The 23,027-nt window shown below is 44.4% G+C and overlaps 1 protein-coding gene and 1 long non-coding RNA gene across 2 annotated transcripts in view; one reads left to right on the top strand and one right to left on the bottom strand.

The window, feature by feature from the left end:
• cisd2 (CDGSH iron sulfur domain 2) overlaps window positions 1-15,077 on the bottom strand; it is a 35,733-nt gene extending 20,656 nt beyond the window's left edge. Inside the window, exon 1 of the mRNA XM_072254790.1 lies at window positions 14,941-15,077. Within this exon, the coding sequence (XP_072110891.1) occupies window positions 14,941-15,043 (103 nt within the window). The 5' untranslated portion in view covers window positions 15,044-15,077. The remainder of the gene's footprint in view (window positions 1-14,940) is intronic.
• Window positions 15,078-15,256: 179 nt separating this feature from the next.
• LOC140196080 (uncharacterized) lies at window positions 15,257-19,801 on the top strand. The gene is made up of 3 exons (XR_011885608.1): window positions 15,257-15,914; window positions 17,178-17,269; window positions 18,702-19,801. It is a non-coding gene; the product is annotated as an uncharacterized lncRNA (long non-coding RNA).
• The last annotated feature ends 3,226 nt before the right edge of the window (window positions 19,802-23,027 follow it).

Raw genomic sequence — 23,027 nt, 5'->3', positions numbered from 1 at the left:
CCAGAAATACCTGTCATCCCTGCTAGGGTATCTTTCCAGTCAACTTTGGCCAGCTCCTCCCTCATGGGTCCATAGTCCCCTTTGTTCAACTGTAATACTGACACTTCCGATTCTCCCTTCTCCCTCTCAAATTGTAGATTAAAACATCATATTATGGTCACTACCTCCTAATGGCTCCTTTACCTCAAGTTCCCTTATCAAATCTGGCTCATTACACAACACTAAATCCAGAATTGCCTTCTCCTCGGTAGGCTCTAATACAAGCTGCTCTAAGAATCCATCTCTGAGGCATTCCACAAACTCCCTTTCTTGGGGTCCAGTACCAACCTGATTTTCCCTGTCTCCCCGCATATTGAAATCCCCCATAACAACCGTAGAATTACCTTTGCGACTTGCCAATTTGAACTCTTGATTTAACTTGCACCCTATATCCAGGTTACTGTTTAGGGGCCTGTAGATAACTCCCATCAGGGTCTTTTTGCCCTTACAGTTTCTCAGTTCTATCCATACTGACTCTACATCTCCTGATTCCATGTCCCCCCTCACAAGTGACTGAATTTCATTCCTCACCAACAGAGCCACCCCACCCCCTCTGCCAACCTGTCTGTCCTTTCGATAGGATGTATATCCTGAATATTTATTTCCCAGCCCTGGTCCTCCTGCAGCCATGTCTCTGTTATTCCCACAACATCATACTTGCCAATTTCCAACTGAGCCTCAAGCTCATCCACTTTATTTCTTATACTCCGTGCATTCATATATAATACTTTTAATCCATTTAAAGTAATACTTCTAACTCCCCTCAACTTTCACATCGATTCCTATTGCACTTGGGTCATACTCTCCGATTCCTTCCTGAGCTTTCCACCCCGCTAATTCAGTTGTTTTTCTTAACTTTCCATATTTTCTCTTTCCCTTTAACTCCATCCTTATATTTCCTCTCCTCCCCCCCTCCACTACTTAGTTTAAACACACCTGTGTAGCAGTGGCAAACCTGCCTGCCAGAATGCTGGTCCCCCGTCTGTTAAGATGCAACCCGTCCCTTCTGTCCAATTCATCCTTACCCCAAAACAGATCCCAGTGGTCCAAGAATCTAAATCCCTGCCTCCCGCACCAGCTCCTCAGCCACACATTCAGATCCCCTATCTCCCTGTTCCTGTTCTCTCCAGCACAAGGAACTGGAAGCAAACCGGAGATAACCACACTGGAGGTCCTGCCTTTCAGCCTCCTTCTGACTTCTCTGAAGTCATGCTGCAGAATTTTTTCCTTATCCTCCCGACGTCATTTGTGCCAACATGCACCACCACTTCCAGCTGTTCACCTTCACCCTTGAGTATGCCCTGCAATCGGTCTTTGATTGAGTTCATTCTACCTTTTTGAAAACCTCTCAATCATCCACCTATGTTCTTTCTTTTTGATTGTTCACAGATGCTGATTAGAAAATGGTACCAATGAATCCAACTGTTCCTCACTGACAATAAATACATGCACCTCAAGGATGCATGCTTAACCCACTGCTCTACTCTCGCTACACCCACGAATGTGTGACTAAGAAATGCCATCTACAAATTTGCAGATGATACAACTATTCTCGACACAATTTCAGGCATACAGGTGCAAAATAGATCAGCTGGTTGATCCATCTAGCTGGTATCACAACAGCAAACTTGTGCACAATGTCAGTAAGAGCAAGGAATTGATTGTGGACTTCAGTAAGGGGAAGTTGAGGGAACATACACGAGTCCTCATTGAGGGAATCAGCATTGGAAAGGGTGAGCAGTTTCAAATTCCTGGGTGTCAGCATATCTGAAGATCTATCCCAGGCCCAACATATTGATGCAATTACAAAGAAGCCATGACAGCAACTATATTTCATGAGAATTTTGAGGAGACAGCATGTCACTAAAGACTCCCGCAAATTTCTACGTGCGTATTGTGGAGAACATTCTAACTGGGTTGTATCACCATCTGGTACACGATTGGAGAAAGCTGCAAAAGTCAGCACCATCACAGGCACTAGTCTCTCCAGCACTGAGGACATCTTCAAAAGGCAGCATACAATATTAAGGACCCCCATCACACAGCAAAGGTTCACATGCACCTCTTACAACCTCATCTATTGCATTTGGTGCTCCTCACATGGCCTCCTCCACATCAGCAGGATCCAGTACAGACTCGGGGACCACACTTAGTTCATAATGACCATACTGAGTTCCTAGTTGCATGCCATTTTAATACTCCTCCCATTCCCACACTGACCTGTCCATACTCAGCCTTGCCTACTACCAGGGAGAGGTCCAACACGGGCTGGAGGAACGACAATTCATATTCTGCGTGGTTGTCTACAACCCAAAGGATGAGTATTGAGTTTTCCAGTTTTAGTAACCTCCCCTCCAGTAAGTTGTTCCCCACATCCTCTCTCCTTCCAATCCTTCAATGGTCCCCCATTTTTGACCCTCTCCCACCACCCCCCCAAGTTCAAACCACCACTACACTCATGATTCCCCCACAGGTCTTCCGAACCCCCTCCATCTGGTTCCGGTTCCAGTTCCAACTACCATTCACCCATCTCCAGTGGTCCCATACCTTCACTCAGGAGTCCAACACCAGCAGCCCTTTGTATTTCTGCTCATCTCTCCCCAGCAGCTGTCAATCCATTCATCTCCCCCCACCTTGCACCATCAGCTTTTCTATATTTTCTCTGCTTCCTTCCACTGATCACTCATTTGTTACTATTTCCCAACTCATCCCTGCTCTCTTCCATGGCATAACCTGCCTGTCATCTTCCAGCCTTCAATCCATCAATCACTTCTTCCTTTCTTTTTAAACTAGCCATCTCACCAGTCCATTCTCAGTCCCAATACATCGTTTTCAGCCAAAACTGAGAATTAATTTCCTTCCACAGAATCTGCTCCACCCAGCAGATTATTTGTTGCTCCAGATTCCAGCATCTGCAATCACTTATATCTCCACTTTTCCTTATCTAACCTGCAAAGCCCTTTGAAAATGTTGTTTGTTTCAATGAGGTCACATGTTACGTTGCTAAATGGCCTGTTCAATCACAATGTCATACATGTCATTTACTGTATTTTTTTTTAAATCAAGACCAAAATTATACACAATAACCCATGTGATCTCACTAGAGCCTTGTCACCTGAATTTCTTTACACACCAGCATCAAGGGCATGACTGATCAGTACATTTTACTGACTTATACTTATAAAAGACTTGGGGCTTAAAAATGTTTGCTGATATAACAAGTGGTTCTGTGGTTGATTTTGAGAAAATCTATAAACAGCAGGAAGATGAGAGAGACACAACATAGAAATGGACTCCTTGTCAAAATGCTCCATGCCAACCAAAATTCTCAACTTAGCTAACCCTATCTGCCGGCGTCTGATTCATGTCAGTTTCATGTCAGCATGTATTGTATCTATCTAAGTGCTTTTTAAAATGGTATTAATGTATGTGCCTCCACTACTTCCTCCGGAAGCTGCAGCTCATTCCATATATTGATCACTCTGATTTAAAAAGTTGCCCTTCAAGTTCCTGTTAAATATCTTCCCTTTCATCTCATACCAATGTACTCTGGTTATTGATTCCCTATACCTGGGAGGAAAGTCTTTGTGCACTGGCTCTATCTATGCCTCTAATGATTTTATACACCTCTAAGATTAGCTCCTCATTCACCAATGCTCCAATGAAATAAGTCCGAACATGTTTAGTCTCTCTCCATTATTCAGTTCAAAACGAAACATACTGTAATCCAAATACAATCTCATCGACATCTTGAACAACAATATAACATCCCAACTTAATGCCAACTGGAAAAGACCAACATGATAAAAAGCTTCTTTACTACCTTAACTACCTACGATGCTAATTTCAGGGAACCATGTACTTGTAGTACTTGTCCCTCTGTTCTACAATACTCCCTCAAGTCCTATTGTTGATCGTGAATGTCCTAACTCAATCAACGTAACACCTCTCACTTACCCAAATTGAACTGCATTTGCCATTTCTCAGCCCACTTACCCAGTATCCCTAAATCCTGATAACCATCTTCACTGTCAATAATATTCATATCACCTGCAAACTTACTAACATACCTTCTCATCCAAATTGTTGATATGGATAACAACTAGCAATGGGCCTAGCACTGACCCTGGGGAAACACTAGTCATGGGCCTCCAGTCCAAAAAACAACCTTGCACCATCACCTTGTTTCCTAGCAGAAAGCCAGCCGTGTATCTGATTAATTCTCCCTGGATCATATGTAATCTAACTTTCCATTGCAACCTATTATGTAGAACTTTAAAAGCCTTACTATAGACTATATCAACCACCCCCTCTCAACCTTCTTGGTTACTTCTTCAAAAACCACAATCAAGTTTGCAGGACATGATCTTCCATACAAAAAGCATTGCTAACAATCCCCATGAACCACCTTTCCAAAATGCTTCTATATCTTACCCCTTGGAATTCCCTCTAGTAACTTCTCTACCACAGACAATAGACTTGCTGGGCCGAATGGCCTGCTTCTGCTCCTATATCTCATGGTCTGTAATTCCCAGGCTTTTCCTTGCAGCCCTTCTGAACTAAGGCACAACATTAGCCACACTCTAGTTTTCTGGCACTTCTGTTAACATATATCTCAGCCAGGGCTTCTATCATTTCTTCTCTAGTTTCCCACAATGTTTTGGATGTACCTGATTAGGCCCAGATTACCTACCTTCCTACACCTAAAGACAGCTAGCCTCTCATCTGCTATAATGCAGACTACCTCCAAGACATCTTCACTAATTATCTTAAGTTCTGAAAAAACAAAGTCTAGTGATTTGGCCAAAAAAAAATGACAAATAGCATTTGAAGTCATTCAGCATGGAACAAACTCTTTGGCCCAGCATGTCCATAAAAAAACGAGATGTCCATTCAAGCTAGTCCTATTTTCAGATGTTTAAGCCAAACTTTCTAAACCTTTTCCATCGATGTACCCATCTCAACGCCTTTTAAACGTTGTAATTGTATCTGCTTTTACAGCTTTCTCAAAAGTTCAAAGTATATTATTCAAGTACAGAAATGTCACCATATACAACCCTGAGATTCATTTTCTGAGGGCATACTCAATGAATCCAATAACCATAATAGAATCAATGAAAGACTGCATCAACTTGGGCATTCAACCACTGTGCAAAAGACAACAAACTGTGCAAATACAAAAATAAATAATAATAGATAAATATGCAATATTGAAAATGTGAGATGAAGAGTCCTTGAAAATGAGTCCATAGGTTGTGGGATCAGTTCAAAGATGAGTGAAGTTATCCCCTCTGGTTTAGGAGTTTGCTGGTTGAGAGGTAATAACTGTTCCTGAACCTGGTGGCGTGAGTCCCAAGGCTCCTGTATCTCCTTACTGCTGGCAGCAGTGAGAAGGAAGTATGACCTGAGTGGTGAGGGTCCCTCATAATGGACGCCACGTTCCTACGACAACACTCCATGTAAATGTGCTCAATGGTGGGGAGGGGTCTACCCATGATGGACTATTTTTTGTAGGATGCTAACACCGAGGAATTTAAAGTTGTAGATTTTCTCCACCTCTGATCCTCCAATGAGGACTGGCTCATGGACCTCCAGTTTCCTCCTCCTGAAGTCAATAATCAGTTCCTTGGTCTTGCTGACATTAATCAATTGTCGTGGTGCCACCCAGTCAGATTTTCAATTTCCCTCTACCCTCTGGCAGCTTATTGCATATAAAAACAACCTATGTTTAAAATTTCCCCTCTCACTTTAAATCTGCATCATTTAGTTTTAGCTTCCCCTACCGTGGGATAAAGACTGGTCATCTACCTTATCTAAGCCCGTTATGATTTTCCATACCTCTTATGCTCAACCCTCAGCTTTCTAAGCTCCAAAGAAAAAATCCCAGCCTTGCTATAGTCCACATACCCACCATCTACCACCTTGCGCTTATCAAATTTCTTTGTTACCTCCTCAAAAAAAAACAATTAAATACGTGAGGCAAATTTATGGTGACCTTCCTTTCCAAATGTTGGTATATCCCACATATCACAATCCCCTCACTAACCTTCTCACCACTAACATCAGACTCACCGACCTACAACTACCTGGCTTTTCTTTCCGGTATTCTGGTATCCAGTCAGTACCTAAAGATGGTCCCTATAACGTCTTTCCTCCCCTATCTTCCTTTAGTGTCCTAGGATATCCTTGGTCAGACCCAGGGAATTTATTCACCTTAATGGGCCTCAAGTCTGCCAGCACCACTGCTTTAATGTGGACAGATTCCAACACATACAGTAATTATTTGTTTCCCTTAATTCCTTAACTTTCATGACAAATACCAACAATGTATATTGATTTAACGTCTCTCCTACCTTCTTTGGCTCCACACACAGACAACCCCATTGATAATTAACAGCAAACAACAGGAATTCTGCAGATGCTGGAAATTCAAGCAACACACATCAAAGTTGCTGGTGAACGCAGCAGGCCAGGCAGCATCTCTCTGACGAAGGGTCTCGGCCTGAAACGTCGACTGTACCTCTTCCTAGAGATGCTGTCTGGCCTGTTGCGTTCACCAGCAACTTTGATGATAATTAACAGCACCTATTTTTCCCCCCAGTTACCCTTTTACACTGTATACTCTAAAGATTTTCCTTGTCTATCCCAAAGCTATCTCAGGTTCTCAATTATGAAGGTGCTGAGGTCTAGAGGTTTGAGAGCTTCAAGTTCTTAGAAGTAAACATCACCAGTCCTGGTCCAATCACATTGACGCCATGGCCAAGAATACTCACCAGTCCTTTTACTTCCTCAGGAGGTTAAACAAATTTGGCATGTCCATTTGACACTGACCAATTTTTAACCAATGCACCATGGAAAGCTTGCCATCTGGTGGCCTAGTGGCATCAGTGCCAGACTACAAAGCGAAGGCTCCCGAGTTCGAATCCAGCCGGCTCCCTTGCGCACTTTCCATCCGTGCTGGGTTGAGCGTCGAGCTAGCAACAGAAAGCCTGCTAAAAAATAACGCCATCATGACGGCATCCCGATGACTCCGCTCGGAGTTAAGGGCTTTCTTCTTCTTCCCCATGGAAAGCATCACTGCTCTTCTGGAGGGTTGTCGACATAGCTCAACACATCACAGAAACTAGTCTACACTCTATGGACTGAGTTCACTTCTCACTATACCACAAGAGCATAATCAAAGACCCTACCCAACCCAGACATTCACTCTTCCCCCCTCAAATCCGACAGAAGATACAAAAGCCTGAAACACATACTACTAAGCTCAAGGACAGCTTCTACCCTATGATCTTGCACCTTATTATCTAACTACACTTTCTCTGTAACTATAACACATTTTTTATTGTTATTGTTTTACCTTAACGTATTGTTGTAATGAATTGATATGTATGAACAATATGCAAGTACATTGGTACACATGACAATAATAAACTAATTTACTCATTTATTTGTCAATCTGCCCTCCTGATTTCCCTCATGTTCTCTCATACTGAAGGGATTTAGTGGATCCCAGCTGATGTGCTTTATTCTTGGCTCGATATCCCCCGTCAATCAGGTTTCTCGAATCCTGTCAGCCTTGCACTTCATTCAGAAAGGAACATGCTATCCCCTAACTCTACTTCACTTTGGAAAGCCTCCCATTTCCCAGACACCTCTATATTTGCAAATAGCCTCTCCCAATCACCCAAAATTTCGCATTTTAATTTATGGACTAGTCCTATCTTTTTCTAGAACTATTTTAAAACTAATAGAATTACGGTCCCAAAGAGCTCCTCTATGCTTCTGTCACTTACCCAGCCCCATTTCCCAAGAGGTGGTCAAGCACTGTCCCATCTCTAACAAAAACATCGACACACTGTTTGGAAAAGCTTCCCAAGACATTTATCAAATTCCACCCCATCCAATCCCTTCACACTAATAAATGTGAGGGAAATTAAAATTACCTATTATTGCAACTCTATTATTCTTACAATTACCTGCAATCTCCCTGCATGTCTGTTTCACTAATTCCTGCAGGCAATTAGGAGATTATGAATTTGGGAAGTAACAACAAGACAGAGTCTGAGGGTGTTCATTCTAAGGATCTCTCGTTTGTACCCAAGACAAGAGCAGGACAATGCTGTAATATGCAGGAAGAGAAAAAGACCTCTGATCCTACATCTACAGATACTTAGAAAGGTAGCAGGAATGGCAATAACATGGTTAAAAAAGGATATGGGATGATTTTTAAACACAAACAACAGGAATTCTGCAGATGCTGGAAATTCAAGCAACACACATCAAAGTTGCTGGTGAACGCAGCAGGCCAGGCAGCATCTCTAGGAAGAGGTGCAGTCGACGTTTCAGGCCGAGACCCTTCGTCAGGACTAACTGAAGGAAGAGTGAGTAAGGGATTTGAAAGTTGGAGGGGGAGGGGGAGATCCAAAATGATAGAAGACAGGAGGGGGAGGGATGGAGCCAAGAGCTGGACAGGTGATTGGCAAAAGGGGATGCGAGAGGATCATGGGACAGGAGGTCTGGGAAGAAAGACAAGGGGGGGGACCCAGAGGATGGGCAAGAGGTATATTCAGAGGGATAGAGGGAGAAAAAGGAGAGTGAGAGAAAGAATGTGTGCATAAAAATAAGTAACAGATGGGGTACAAGGGGGAGGTGGGGCCTAGCGGAAGTTAGAGAAGTCGATGTTCATGCCATCAGGTTGGAGGCTACCCAGACAGAATATAAGGTGTTGTTCCTCCAACCTGAGTGTGGCTTCATCTTTACAGTAGAGGAGGCCGTGGATAGACATGTCAGAATGGGAATGGGATGTGGAATTAAAATGTGTGGCCACTGGGAGATCCTGCTTTCTCTGGCGGACAGAGCGTAGATGTTCAGCAAAGCGGTCTCCCAGTCTGCGTCGGGTCTCGCCAATATATAAAAGGCCACATCGGGAGCACCGGACGCAGTATATCACCTCAGTCGACACACAGGTGAAGTGTTGCCTCACCTGGAAGGACTGTTTGGGGCCCTGAATGGTGGTAAGGGAGGAAGTGTAAGGGCATGTGTAGCACTTGTTCCGCTTAGACGGATAAGTGCCAGGAGGGAGATCAGTGGGGAGGGATGGGGGGACGAATGGACAAGGGAGTTGTGTAGGGAGCGATCCCTGCGGAATGCAGAGGCGGGGGGGAGGGAAAGATGTGCTTAGTGGTGGGATCCCGTTGGAGGTGGCAGAAGTTACGGAGAATAATATGTTGGACCCGGAGGCTGGTGGGGTGTAGGTGAGGACCAGGAGAACCCTATTCCTAGTGGGGTGGCGGGAGGATGGAGTGAGAGCAGATATACGTGAAATGCGGGAGATGCGTTTAAGAGCAGAGTTGATAGTGGAGGAAGGGAAGCCCCTTTCTTTAAAAAATGAAGACATCTCCCTCGCCCTAGAATGAAAAGCCTCATCCTGAGAGCAGATGCGGCGGAGACGGAGGAATTGCGAGAAGGGGATGGCGTTTTTGCAAGGGACAGGGTGAGAAGAGGAATAGTCCAGATAGCTGTGAGAGTCCGTAGGCTTACAGTAGACATCAGTGGATAAGCTGTCTCCAGAGACAGAGACAGAAAGATCTAGAAAGGGGAGGGAAGTGTCGGAAATGGACCAGGTAAACTTGAGGGCAGGGTGAAAGTTGGAGGCAAAGTTAATAAAGTCAACGACTTCTGCATGCCTGCAGGAAGCAGCGCCAATGCAGTCGTCGATGTAGCGAAGGAAAAGTGTACCAGAATAGGCACGGAACATAGATTGTTCCACAAAGCCAACAAAAAGGCAGGCATAGCTAGGACCCATACGGGTGCCCATAGCTACACTTTTAGTTTGGAGGAAGTGGGAGAAGCCAAAGGAGAAATTATTAAGAGTAAGGACTAATTCCGCTAGACGGAGCAGAGTGGTGGTAGAGGGGAACTGATTAGGTCTGGAATCCAAAAAGAAGCGGAGAGCTTTGAGACCTTCCTGATGGGGGATGGAAGTATATAAGGACTGGACATCCATGGTGAAAATAAAGCGGTGAGGGCTAGGGAACTTAAAATCATCGAAAAGTTTAAGAGCGTGAGAAGTGTCACGAACATAGGTTGGAAGGGATTGAACAAGGGGTGATAAAACCGTGTCGAGGTATGTAGAAATGAGTTCGGTGGGGCAGGAGCAAGCTGAGACAATTGGTCGGCCAGGACAGGCAGGTTTGTGGATCTTGGGTAGGAGGTAGAAACGGGAAATGCGGGGTGTGGGAACTATAAGGTTGGTAGCAGTGGATGGGAGATCCCCTGAGCGGATAAAGTCGGTGATGGTGCGGGAGACAATGGCCTGGTGCTCCTTAGAGGGGTCACGATCCAGGGGTAAATAAGAGGAGGTATCCGCAAGTTGTCGCTGTGCCTCGGCAAGGTAGAGGTCAGTATGCCAGACTACAACAGCACACCCCTTATCGGCGGGTTTAATAATAAGGTTAGGATTAGTGCGGAGGGAGTGGAGAGCAGAGCGTTCGGAAGGAGTGAGGTTGGAATGGGGACAAGGTGCGGTGAAGTCGAGACGGTTGATGTCCCGTCGGCAATTAGCAATAAAGAGATCCAGAGCAGGCAGAAGACCAGAGCGGGATGTCCATGAAGAAGAGGAGGGTTGAAGACAGGAGAAGGGGTCATCGGTGGGGGTGGAAGAGTCCTTGCCGAAGAAGTAGGCTCGGAGACGGAGACAGCAGAAGAAAAGTTCCGCATCGTGGCGAACACGGAACTCGCTGAGGTGTGGGCGAAGGGGGACAAAGGTGAGGCCCTTACTGAGAACAAAGCGTTCTGCCTCCGACAGTTGAAGGTCAGAGGGGATGGTAAAGACCCGGCACAGATGAGAGCTGGGATCAGAGGGGGGGAGGGGGGAGGCTGGGGGTGTCAATGGAGAGGGGAGGGTTGGGGTGAGAGGAAGATGGAGCCTCCGAGGGCCCAGGAGTTGACGGTGGGATCTGAGGAAGACGGGGCTGCGGAGTGGTGGTGGGGGAAGGGGAGACGGGAGTCACAACAGCAGCACATAAAGACCCGGCCTGGAGTTCAAGGCTGGAATCTTGAGAGCTGGGATCAGAGGGGGGAGGGGGGAGGCTGGGGGTGTCAATGGAGAGGGGAGGGGTGGGGTGAGAGGAAGATGGAGCCTCTGAGGACGCAGGAGCATGGGATGATTTTCTTTATTGGTGTCAGAGTTAAATTGTACAGAAGCAGGCTCTTGAGCAGCACTTGTCCCTGCTGTTGCACAAAATACAAGAGCAGGAGAGCTATGCTAAAACTGACGTACAACATTAAACAGCAGTTTGCATAGAGGGTCACTGCATTAGAGACAAGGCATAAGTAGGCAACAGCAGATATTTAAGGAGATATTTTATTCTCAAAAAGTCAAGTCAAGAAGCATATCAAATTTAAGGGAAAGATAAACAATGTTGTGAAGATAAGTGCTAACCCAGTAAAATGCTAGTGTCTATAATTTATCAAAGGAAGGATCATATTAAGCATAATCAGTGCCGGATTATAGGTAGTCGGATTAGTGAAGGTCGACCTGTACCACACACAAAATGCTGTTGGAACTCAGAAAACTAGATAGCATCTATGGAAAAGAGTACACTCGACATTTCAGGCCGAGACCCTACAGCAGGACTTGATCTCTGGTTTGCAACTGGACTCTAACTTTGTCCCACTTTCCAACACTTGACCCAGTGGGCCACAAACTTCCAAGCACTTTTTAAAATGTGTCGGGGATTTCAGCCTCCCCACATTTACACAACATGATTCATCCCCAGCAACAAACACAAAATGCAGGTCAGGCAGCGGAATAAACATTCAATATTTCAGACCAATACCCTTCATCAGGTCACTGAGAGAGACAGTGTAAAGAGTTGGGAGGGGAGGTGCAAGAGCTGGCAAGCAAAAGGTGGATTCAGGTGAGATGTTGATTGGCAGATGGGCTCAAGGAAGAGAGGAATTAGCAAGAGAGCCTGGAGGAGCCTTTCCAATCAAATACATCTGTAATTGTTAAATTGGTGAGGAAGAAATGAAGTAGCACAGGCTTCAAGTTGCCTTTCTCAAAACCTTTCAGAGGCCAAGACAAGAAGTGAGATCCTGAAGAAATGAGTATCAACGCGTGAAGGCTAAGGAACCATTCTTAGCAAGGAGTTTGATGATGCAGACATACAGTTGGGATTAGCAAATTGTGGACATGCTATGTTCAGCCAGAAGTATAGTGACACTGCAGGCTGCCCCAGGACAATCTTCATTAATTTGCTTTGACGCAAACTACACATTTCACTGTATGTTTCGACAGTCATAGAGCAGCACAGTACAAAACAGGCTATTCGGACCATCTAGTCCATGCCTAACTATAATTACGCATAGTGAGAAACCTAACCTCTCAAGTTTCAGAATTGCAACCACCACCCAGACAGGACTGAAGTTGTAAAGCAGCAGTTCCAATAACTGCATCACATGCTGCTGCATTAAATATCTACCAAACTGACCAGACCATTACACTTTCCTATAATCAACACTGCCCTCCTCCCTATAAAATATGTAGCTAGCTTTTGAATCACCTACAATGATAAGATTTGGAAATTTATAATGGGAAAGACAAAAGCAACGGAGACGTTGAAAAAGTATTCTAGCTCTGATTTCATGGTGGACAGCTTAAAGACAAGAGGGACGGAGAACATTTCAAAACAACTCTCAGTAGCAAAAGGATACTGGGCAAATTATTGGGACTAAAGTCCTACAAGTTCCCTGGACCTGACAGCCTGCTTCCCAGGATCTTAAGGGAAGTGAATGCACAAAAGATTGCAGATTCTATAATCTCGAGTCAACACACAAAATGCAGGAGGAACTCAACAGGTCAGGCAGCCTCCATAGAAGGAAGTAACACACACAAAATGCTGGTCCCTCTCTTGCTTCAAAAATGCAACAATTATACCAGTGCCAAAGAAGAATAATGTGGGCTGCCTTAATGACCATCGCCCGGTAGCACTCACATTGACAGTGATGAAATGCTTTTAGACTGAACTCCTGACTCAGCAAGGACCTGGACCCATTGCCTATCGCCACACTAGGTCAACAGCAGACACAATCTCAATGGCTCTCCACACAGCTTTAGACTACCTACACAACACAAGATGCTGTTCATCGACTATAGCTCAGCATTTAATACCATCATTCCCACAATCCTGATTGAGAAGTTGCAGAACCTGAGCCTCTAATTGGATCCTCGACTTCCTAACCGGAAGACCACAATCTGTGGGGACTGGTGATAACATATCCTCCTCGCTGACGATCAACACTGGCGCACCTCAGGGGTGTGTGCTTAGCCCACTGCTCTACTCTCTGTATACACATGACTGTGTGGCTGAGCATAGCTCAAATACCATCTATAAATTTGCTGATGATATAACCATTGTTGGTAGAATCTCAGGTGGTGATGAGAGGGCGTACAGGAGTGAGATATGCCAACTAGTGGAGTGGTGCCGCAGCAACAACCTGGCGCTCAGCGTCAGTAAGACGAAAGAGCTGATTGTGAACTTCAGGAAGACAAAGGAACACATACCAATCCTCGTAGAGGGATCAGAAGTGGAGAGAGTAAGCAGCTTTAAGTTCCTGGGTGTCAAGATCTCTGAGGATCTAACCTAGTCCCAACATATTGACGTAGTCATAGAGAAAGCAAGACAGCAGTTATACTTTATCAGGAGCTTGAAGAGATTTGGCATGTCAACAAATACACTCAAAAACTTCTATAATTGTACCGTGGAGAGCATTCTGACAGGCTGCATCACTGTCTGGTATGGAGGGGCTACTGCACAGGACCGAAAGAAGTTTCAGAGGGTTGTAAATCTAGTCAGCTTCATCTTGGGTACTAACCTACAAAGTACCCAGGACATCTTTAGGGAGCGGTGTCTCAGAAAGGCAGCATCCATTATTAAGGACCTCCAGCACCCAGAGCATGCCCTTTTCTCACTGTTACCATCAGGTAGGAGGTACAGAAGCCTGAAGGCACACACTCAGCGATTCAGGAACAGCTTCCTCCCCTCTGCCATCCGATTCCTAAATTTATTTTTTTTCTCTCTTCTAGATTATGTATTGCATTGAACTGCTGCTAAGTTAACAAATTTCACATCACATGCCAGTGACAATAAACCTGATTCTATCTGCCCATCACCCCCACGTTACTTCCACTAGTTGCCCTGCCAACATCCCTCCTGTTATTCCATGCTCCACTTTCCTCTCCAATCAGATTCCACTTTCAGCCTTTTATCATTTCCACCTCATCGTGACTCACTATTAGCACTCTCCCTCCTCACTTGGATCCACCTTTCACCTGCCAGTTCTTGCCCCACCCCTTCCCTCAACTTTTTTATATTAGTTATCTCATCTCTATCTTTCAGTACAAATGAAGGGTCTTGACATGAAGTGACATTGGTCCAGTTCCCAATGTAGATGCTGCATGACAGGCTGAGTTACCGCAGCTCTTTGCGTTGCGTTGCTTCTAAGAGAAATGGCTGCAAAAATAGCGGATCCAAAAACTGCAAATACTGACTGACCATCAGAGCATTTCCATCAGTTTATTTATGACCTTCTACTTCCCAAGATTCTGGAAAGGTCCCAACAGATTGGTAAAAACACAAACAGACATCGTTCACCCATCCAAGAAAGGGGATAAAACACAGGAAACATTCACAATTTAGCCTTTGGGAAAATGCTGGAAGTAGCAATGTATCATAAAGTCATAGAATTAAACAAAGACACGTGGAACTGACGTTGAAGTGGTGGGGTGGAGAGGGTTGGGGGTGAAGGTACGGGGTTTGGGTAACTGAGGTGAGGGGAAGGGGGTAAGAAGAAGGGGGTTGGGGATGACGAAAAGTGAAACTGTATCCCTTCCTTTACCTGTGAGCTGGGCGAAGCCGCCCACGGTGACAGGCAGCGGGATCCGCTTTAGGTAGGCAGGCAGCTGCACCTTGACGATGCGCGCCAGAACATCCAGCACCATGGTGGCGTCAGCGGAAGACGGAGACCGCGCCCCTGGACCGACGAAACGTGACGTCACGCCTCGCGATGGTAAACACTGCCAGATGTGCGTTCCCTATTGGCTCAGCGGTCGGGTGAAAGGGCGAGCGGGAAATTCCTTGGCTTTGGAAGAATGACAGGTCCCAGCCGTCCATCACCTAGACTCCGCCCCTCACTCCAATTCCGCCTGCGATCCCGAACCGCGGCCGTGGCCGCCTAGACCCTGCTCTTTAATCGCGGAGTGCGACTACCAGCTCCTGCCCCTGACGTATAACTCCCCCTCATCGCTGACCCCTAGCCCAACGCCTGTCTCCCCGTGCTGTTCCCAAAATCACCCCTACAAATAAAATACAATGGTGTGAACACGACCTTGACGGACATCGCAGTTCAGCGCCATCTTGACTCAAAATACTGTACTAGAATCAAATACACCCCTTCCCAACCATTACTTCAGCCAACCACTCCTCTACTCGGCCTGTTCCTAAAGCTCTGTCTTTGCTTCATCAAACGCTCTCCCCTCCATGGATCCTGCTTGACTTGCTGAGTTCCTCCAGCATTCTGTTTGTTTTGCCACACCACCTTTCAGGTCTTTAACAAAACCACTATTCTACCAACCCCATTTCTCCTACAAACTCCACCTCTCGAATATAATTCCTCAAATTCTGCCCTCTACTAATTCTGTTCAGCATCAGTTGGCACCTCCATCATGAACTCTGACACTCTCCAAACTCCATCACTTCACAACACAGTTTCTTCCACCATATTCCTCCCTGGCAGAGTTGGTTTGGCTTCCTTTTGTTTACCGTGAAATTGAAGAGGCTGAGGGATTTCCTGGCAGAGGTATACAAAATAATGTAAGTATAGATTGGGTAGATGATAGGAAAAAGATTCTCCATAGAACTATGGAAATAGTCTAATATAATGGATAAAAGATTATACCTGAAGTATTTTACAAAAATCTGGTGATTGACCATGAGAATATGGGAAGGTATTGCAGTGTCAGAGAAAAGGAAGCTACTTAAGAAGATTCAGATAAACATGTTCCCCTTTGACTAATCTGGAGTTCTATGGATAAAAAGGTACAGAGAGAGCAAGGCAAAACAGAGAAGCTTAGTTCAGACACTGAGCATTTAATACAGCAGAAAGCCTAGAGGAGTGCAGGTAGATATGGGGAACGTAAAAAGAAATTAAGAGAGGGCGTGCAAAATATTGGCATACAATAGATCAATTCCCGGAGGGAAGAAGGACAAAAAGTGTGTTGGCTGGGTGGGTCGTGTCCTTGATTATCCTGGCAGCACTGCTCCGACAGCGTGCAGTGTAAAGTGAGTCCACGGACGTAAGATTGGTTTGTGTGATGTGCTGCGCCGTGTTCACGATCTTCTGCAGCTTCTTCCGGTCTTGGACAGGACAACTTCCATACCAGGTTGTGATGCACCCTAGAAGAATGCTTTCTACGGTGCATCTATAAAAATTAGTGAGGATTTTAGGGAACAGGCCAAGTTTCTTTAGCTCTCTCAGGAAGTAAGGGTGCTGGTGGGCCTTCTTGGCAGTGGACTCTGTTTGGTTGGACCAAGTCAGGTCATTTGTGATATTGACCTCGAGGAATTTAAAACTTTTGACCTGTTCCACTTGCGCACCACCGATGTAAATTGGGTCGTGCGGTCTGATACTCCTTCTGAAGTCAACAACCAATTCCTTCGTCTTGCTGACGTTGAGGGATAGGTTATTGTCTTCGCACCATGCCACCAGGTTCTTAATTTCCTCTCTTTACTCAAACTCATCATTGCCCGAGATATGGCCTACAATTGTTGTGTCATCAGCAAACTTATATATTGAGTTCGATGGAAACTTGGCTACACAATCATGGGTGTACAGTGAATACAGCAGGGGGCTGAGTACACGGCCTTGTGGGGCTCTGGTGCTCAGAGTGATTGTAGAGGAGAGCTTGTCCCCTGTTTTTACAGCCTGTCTGTGAGGAAGTTCAAGATCCAGCTGCAGATCTGAGTGCTAAAGCCCAGGTTCCGGAACTTAGGAATCAGTTTATTTGGAATGATGGTATTAAAGGCAGAGCTGTAGTCAATGAAAAGGAACCTTACATATGCGTCTTTATCCTCCAGGTGTTCTCAGGAGGAATATAGGGCCAGAGAGATAGCATCTGCTGTTGACCTGTTGCTCCGGTAGGCGAATTGCAAAGCGTCGAGGTTGACTGGTAAGCTGTGGTTGATGTGTGCCATAACCAATCGCTTGAAGCACTTCATAACAATTGATGTCAGAGCCACAGGTCGATAGTCATTCAGGCATGCCACCTTCCTCTTCTTTGGCACCGGGATTATCGTTGCCTTCTTAAAACACGAAGGGATCTTAGACTGAAGCAAGGAGCAGTTGAAGATGTGTTAAATAAATCCAAACCTGACAAAAGAGGGGGAAGATGGTTATATTGAAGATAAAGAAGATGAATGCAAAATATTTAATGGGATAAAAAGTAAAGGAAGAAATATTAAGAAGATTAAGATAGGTAATTTACCTGGCCCAGATAAAATCTATCACAGAGAGAAAACTGAAGAAACTCTGCTTACAATTTTTCAATCTTCAGCTGCGAAAACAGTGTCAAAGGATTAGAGGATTGTGGATGTTGTAGTCGTGAAAGGGGAAAAGTGGATAAAGAAGTTCCAAGTAAGCTATCAAAGAAGATAGTATGTCGCCATATAGAACCCATTTTCTTGCAGGCAGCCACAGTAAATACAAGAAACGCGATAGAATCAATGAAAGACCGCACCCAACAGGACAGACAAGCAACCAATATGCAAATACAAAAAGAATAAGAAAAAAATAATAGTAATAATGCGTGAAAAACTCCAGTACACTGAAGTAAAAGGGGAAATTTAAAGACTGTGGAACATGAACATTGTCCCAATAGTAATATCTTCAACTGCATCATCACAATAGCATTGAACAATTAGGCCTACACAGCAATATTTAAATAAATCTCCAGAAAGCCACAATACTAAACACCACTAGAATAGTCAGAAAGTTCTAAAACAATTGAGAAATGAGTGTGCTTGTCTCAGGTTTTACCAGCTTGAGCTGAGAAAAAAATAAATTTTAAAGTAGTATAATACTCGACCCTGGACAGATCCTCTGAAATAATAAGTACCAGCTAAGTTTAACCAGTGATGTGAAAATCATTGGAAAGCTTTCTAAAGAACCATATAAACACTGTTCCCTCTAAGCTGCATGGGTGCACAGTCACATAATAACTGAAACGATCCCATGCACATAGCCTTTGTTGCCACAAGATTGGAATTTTCTTAACATTTCAACATTTAAACAGCAATGCAGTTTTCAGGCCATGTAAAAATTTCCTGCTCAGAACAATGATTGGTCCAGGCAGCTGTAATAAAAATTAGAGGGAATGTTGCATATAAACCAGAACTTAGAAGGTACAGATTAATCAGGGTTAGTCAGTGTGGAATTGTGAAGAGATTCTGACAGACGTAGAATATTTGAGGCAATAACTTTGGGTGCATTTAATGTCATCTATGGAGATTTTAGCAAGGTGTCATATGGCTGATTACAAAGTAAAACCCCATGGGATCCAAAAGACTACCCCAACTTTTGCTTTTTTTAATTAATGATTTCAGATGCCTTAAGAGGTTGGTCATGGCTAGAATTAACTCCTGCAACTTCCGTACCGCCACAATAGGTGGACACAATCTCACTGGCTTTCCACTTGCCTTTGGAGCACCTAGACAGCAGTGAATCATACATCAGGTTGCTGCTTATCAATTACAGTCCGGCATTCAACACATTCATCCCCTCAGTGCTAATCAACAAGCTTCAAAACCTGGACCTGTAGCTGTATGTTCAGCTTCCTCATTGGAAAACCACAGTCAATGTGGGCTGATAATAGCACCTCCTCCTCCGCCAATCAACACAAGTGCACATCAAGGATGTGCTTGGCCCACTGCTCTACTCTCTCTACACTTATGACTGTGTGGCTAGGAGCAGCTTAAGCACTATCTATAAATCTGCTGATGAAACCACTGATGGCAGATTCTCAGATGATGACGAGGAAATGAGATAGATCAGCTGGTTGAGTGGTTTTGCAACAAGAACGTCGTACTCTGTGTCAGCAAGATTGTGAACTTCTAGAAGGGGAAACCAGAAGAACATTGAGGGGTCAGCAGTGAAAAGGGTGAGCAGCTTCAAGCTCCTGAGTGTCAACATCCCAGAGGATCTATCTTGGGCCCAACACATCATGAAGAAGGTGTGCTATGGTTATAATTCATGAGGAATTTGAGGCGATTTCGAATGTCACCAAGACTCTTGCAAATTTCTACAGATGCACCATGGAGAACATTCCATAACACAGCCTGGTTTGGAGCCTCTGATGCAGGATCACAGGAGAATGCAGAGAGTTGTAAACTTAGCCAGTTCCATCATGGGCACAACCTTCCCCACCATCAAGGATATCTTCACAAGGCAGTGCCTCAGGAAGGCATTAAACCTCACTAAGGACCCTCACCATCCGGGATACCTGTATGCCCTCTCCACATTACTACCATTGGAGCGGAGGTAGTGGAGCTTAAAGATCCACGCTCAATCTTTTAGGGCCAGCTTGTTTCTCTCTGTCATTAGATTTCTGTATGGTCCATGAACCCATAAACATTACCTCATTATTTGTCATTTGCATTATTTATTTATTTTGGTAATTTTAATGTCTTGCACTGTACTGCTGCTGCAAACCAACAAATTCTCTGACATAAGCCAGTGATAATAAACTTGATTCTGATTCTCACTGAGGAAAAAGTGATATTTATTATACTTAGACAAATGTAGAGGGCAAAATATGTAAGTTTACAGATGTGACAAAAACAATGGCTTTGTGTGGAGAGTGAGGACAAGGGCCTTGGACTGCAGGAAGTATTGATGCCCTAGACAGTTGGCAAAAGGGATTTAATCCAGACAAGGAAAAGGCAATACATTTGGGAAATTGAAACAAGGCAGGGAATATACACTTAGTGGCCGCTTTATTAGGTACACCTGCTTGTTAATGCAAGTAGTCATGTGGTAGAAATTCAATGCATAAAAGTATGCAGACCTGGTTAAGAGGTTCAGTTGTTGCTCAGACCAAACATCAGAACGGGGAAGGAATTGATCTAAGTGACTTCAACCATGAAATGATTGTTGGTACTAGACAGGGTGGTTTGAGTATTTCAGAAGCTGCTGATCTCCTGAGATTTTCACGCACAAAGTTACAGAGAATGGTGTGATGAAACAGAATCCATCCAGTGAACTGCAGTTCTGTGAGTGGAAAAGCCTTGTTAATGAGGGATCAGAGGAGCGTGGCCTGACTGGTTCGAGCTGACAGGAAAGCGACAGTAACTATGTACATTTTACAGCAGTGATGTGCGTAACAGCATCTCTTGAACCTTGAAGTGGATGGTCTACAGTAACAGCAGACATAAACATACACGCAGTGGCCACCTTAATCAAGATTCAAGATTGTTTAATGACTTTTCCAGCACACAAGTGCAAAGGAGAACAAAATAATTGTTACTCTAGATCCAATGCAGCACAAAAAACACAATAAGATAAATAACAGAATAATTTTAAAAATACAATAAATATAAATACATAAGCCAGCTTATATACATAGATTGATTATATGTCCATAAGGTAACACAAGGCACAGGAGTGTCTGTACGTAAGGTGACTTTGACAAGAAATGATAAAGTAGTGGGGGGTGGGGGGTTAGTGTTCTAGGTTTTGATCAGCCTAACTGCTTGGGAAAGTAACTGGTTTTGAGTCTAGTGATTCTGTCATAGATGCTACATAGCTGCCTCCCTGGTGGGCGTGGGGCAAACAGTCCATGAGCAGAGTGGGAGGGATCCTTCATGATGTTACTGGCCTTTTTCTGGGATAACTTCATTCAACTTCACCATCATTGAAATGTTCCCACAGCCTAGGGACTCACTTCAAGGACTCTTCATCTCATGTTCTTGATATTTATTGCTTAATTATTATTTATTAGTATTATTTATTTATTTATGTATTTGCAGCGTTTGTTGTTTTTTGCAGACCTGTTGAACACCCAATCTGGTGCGATCTCTCACTGATTCTATTGTGGTTATTAGACCATAAGACAAAGGAGCAGAAGTTGGCCATTCGGCCCATCGAGTCTGCTCCACCATTTTATCATGAGCTGATCCATTCTCCTATTTAGTCCCACTCCCCTGCCTTCTCACCATAACCTTTGATATACCCTGGCTACTCAGGTACCTATCAATCTCTGCCTTAAATACACCCAATGACTTGGCCTCCACTGCTGCCCGTGGCAGCAAATTCCATAGATTTACCACCCTCTGACTAAAAAAAATTCTTCGCATTTCTGTTCTGAATGGGCGCCCTTCAATCCTTAAGTCATGCCCTCTCGTACTAGACTCCCCCATCATGGGGAAACAACTTTGCCACAGCCACTCTGTCCATGCCTTTCAACATTCAAAATGTTTCTATGGGGTCTCCCCTCATTCTTCTAAACTCCAAGGATACAGTCCAAGAGCGGACAACCGATCCTCATATGTTAACCCTCTCATTCCCGGAAACATTCTAGTGAATCTTCTCTGTACCCTCTCCAACGTCAGCACATCCTTTCTTAAATAAGGAGACCAAAACTGCCCACAGTACTCCAAATGAGGTCTCACCAGCGCCTTATAGAGCCTCAACATCACATCCCTACTCCTATACTCTATTCCACTAGAAATGAATGCCAACATTACATTCGCCTTCTTCACTACTGACTCAACCTGGAGGTTAACTTTAAGGGTATCCTGTACAAGGACTCCCAAGTCCCAAGTTATTCTCTATTATTGATTTATTGAGGGGACATGTTTGAGGTATTTAAAATTATAAGTGATATAGATAGACTGCAGGAATCCATTACCCATATCAGATGTGAGTTAGAAGAGTTTTGAAGAGTACTTCATCACCCAGAGAGTGGCGAGTGTCTTGAACATGCTGCCAGAGAGCGCGGTGGAAGCAGAGTCACTGACAGTATTTAAGAAGAGTTTGGAAAAGCACTTGAATCAATATGCATGGAGGGCTCCCGACCAAGAGCTAGAAAACGGGATTCATAAGGATGGATGTTCATTGGTTGGCATGAACATCATAGGTGGAATGGCCTGGTCCCATGCTGTATGACTCTGATTATGAATACTGTATATTAAGTTAATTAGACGCAGCAATGAAAGATCTGGTCGCCACAGTACAGAAAGCACTGGGGAGGGTGAGAAAGGAGTTATGAGGACATTGCCAGGACTGGACAATTTTAGCCATAGGTAACTGTTAGATAACCTCGTTTTGTTTCCTTTGGGATAGGGATAGCTAAGAGGAGACCAAACTGAAGTGTTTAATAGTGAGGGGTATAGACAGAATATATAGGAAAGACCTATTCACTCAGCAGTGGGTGACAGAAGTGGTGAACTCACTGCAGGAAGGAATGGTGGAGAAAGAACCTTTAATTACACTTGAAGAGCTGTGTCTTGTAGGACACAGACCCATCACTGGCTTTTTCTACAGCACAGCCAGAAAAGCCACATGGCCTTTTTACAGTAAGGATTTCTCACAACTGGTTGTTTGAATTTTCAGTCCAAGCCTCAAGTTCTGAGCAAGAAGAACACCCACAAGAATGGAAGTACCGGTGTGGTCTCCCCTTTCCCTGCTGAGCCACGTGGATTCTCCAGGAGGAATGGGCAAAGAGACAGCAGGTCACATGACTGCAACAAGCCAGGTCTCCTGTGTGCCAAAGGTGGGAGTCCTGAAGGTGTGTGCTGGGTCACTGGGTGCCCAGTTAAGGTGACTTTGTTCCTCAATGGTGACATGCTGGGGCACAGTTCACATGAGTACAAGATCTGGCAGAAGTCAGAAGGCAATAAAGGTCGTCGCTACAGAGTCATTGAACCCTCTTG

Source organism: Mobula birostris, chromosome 4 (genome assembly GCF_030028105.1).
Source record: "Mobula birostris isolate sMobBir1 chromosome 4, sMobBir1.hap1, whole genome shotgun sequence".
In the NCBI taxonomy this organism is placed as follows: domain Eukaryota; kingdom Metazoa; phylum Chordata; class Chondrichthyes; order Myliobatiformes; family Myliobatidae; genus Mobula; species Mobula birostris.
Note: the sequence above shows the minus strand (reverse complement) of the source record. Positions and strands in the feature narration are given on the sequence as shown.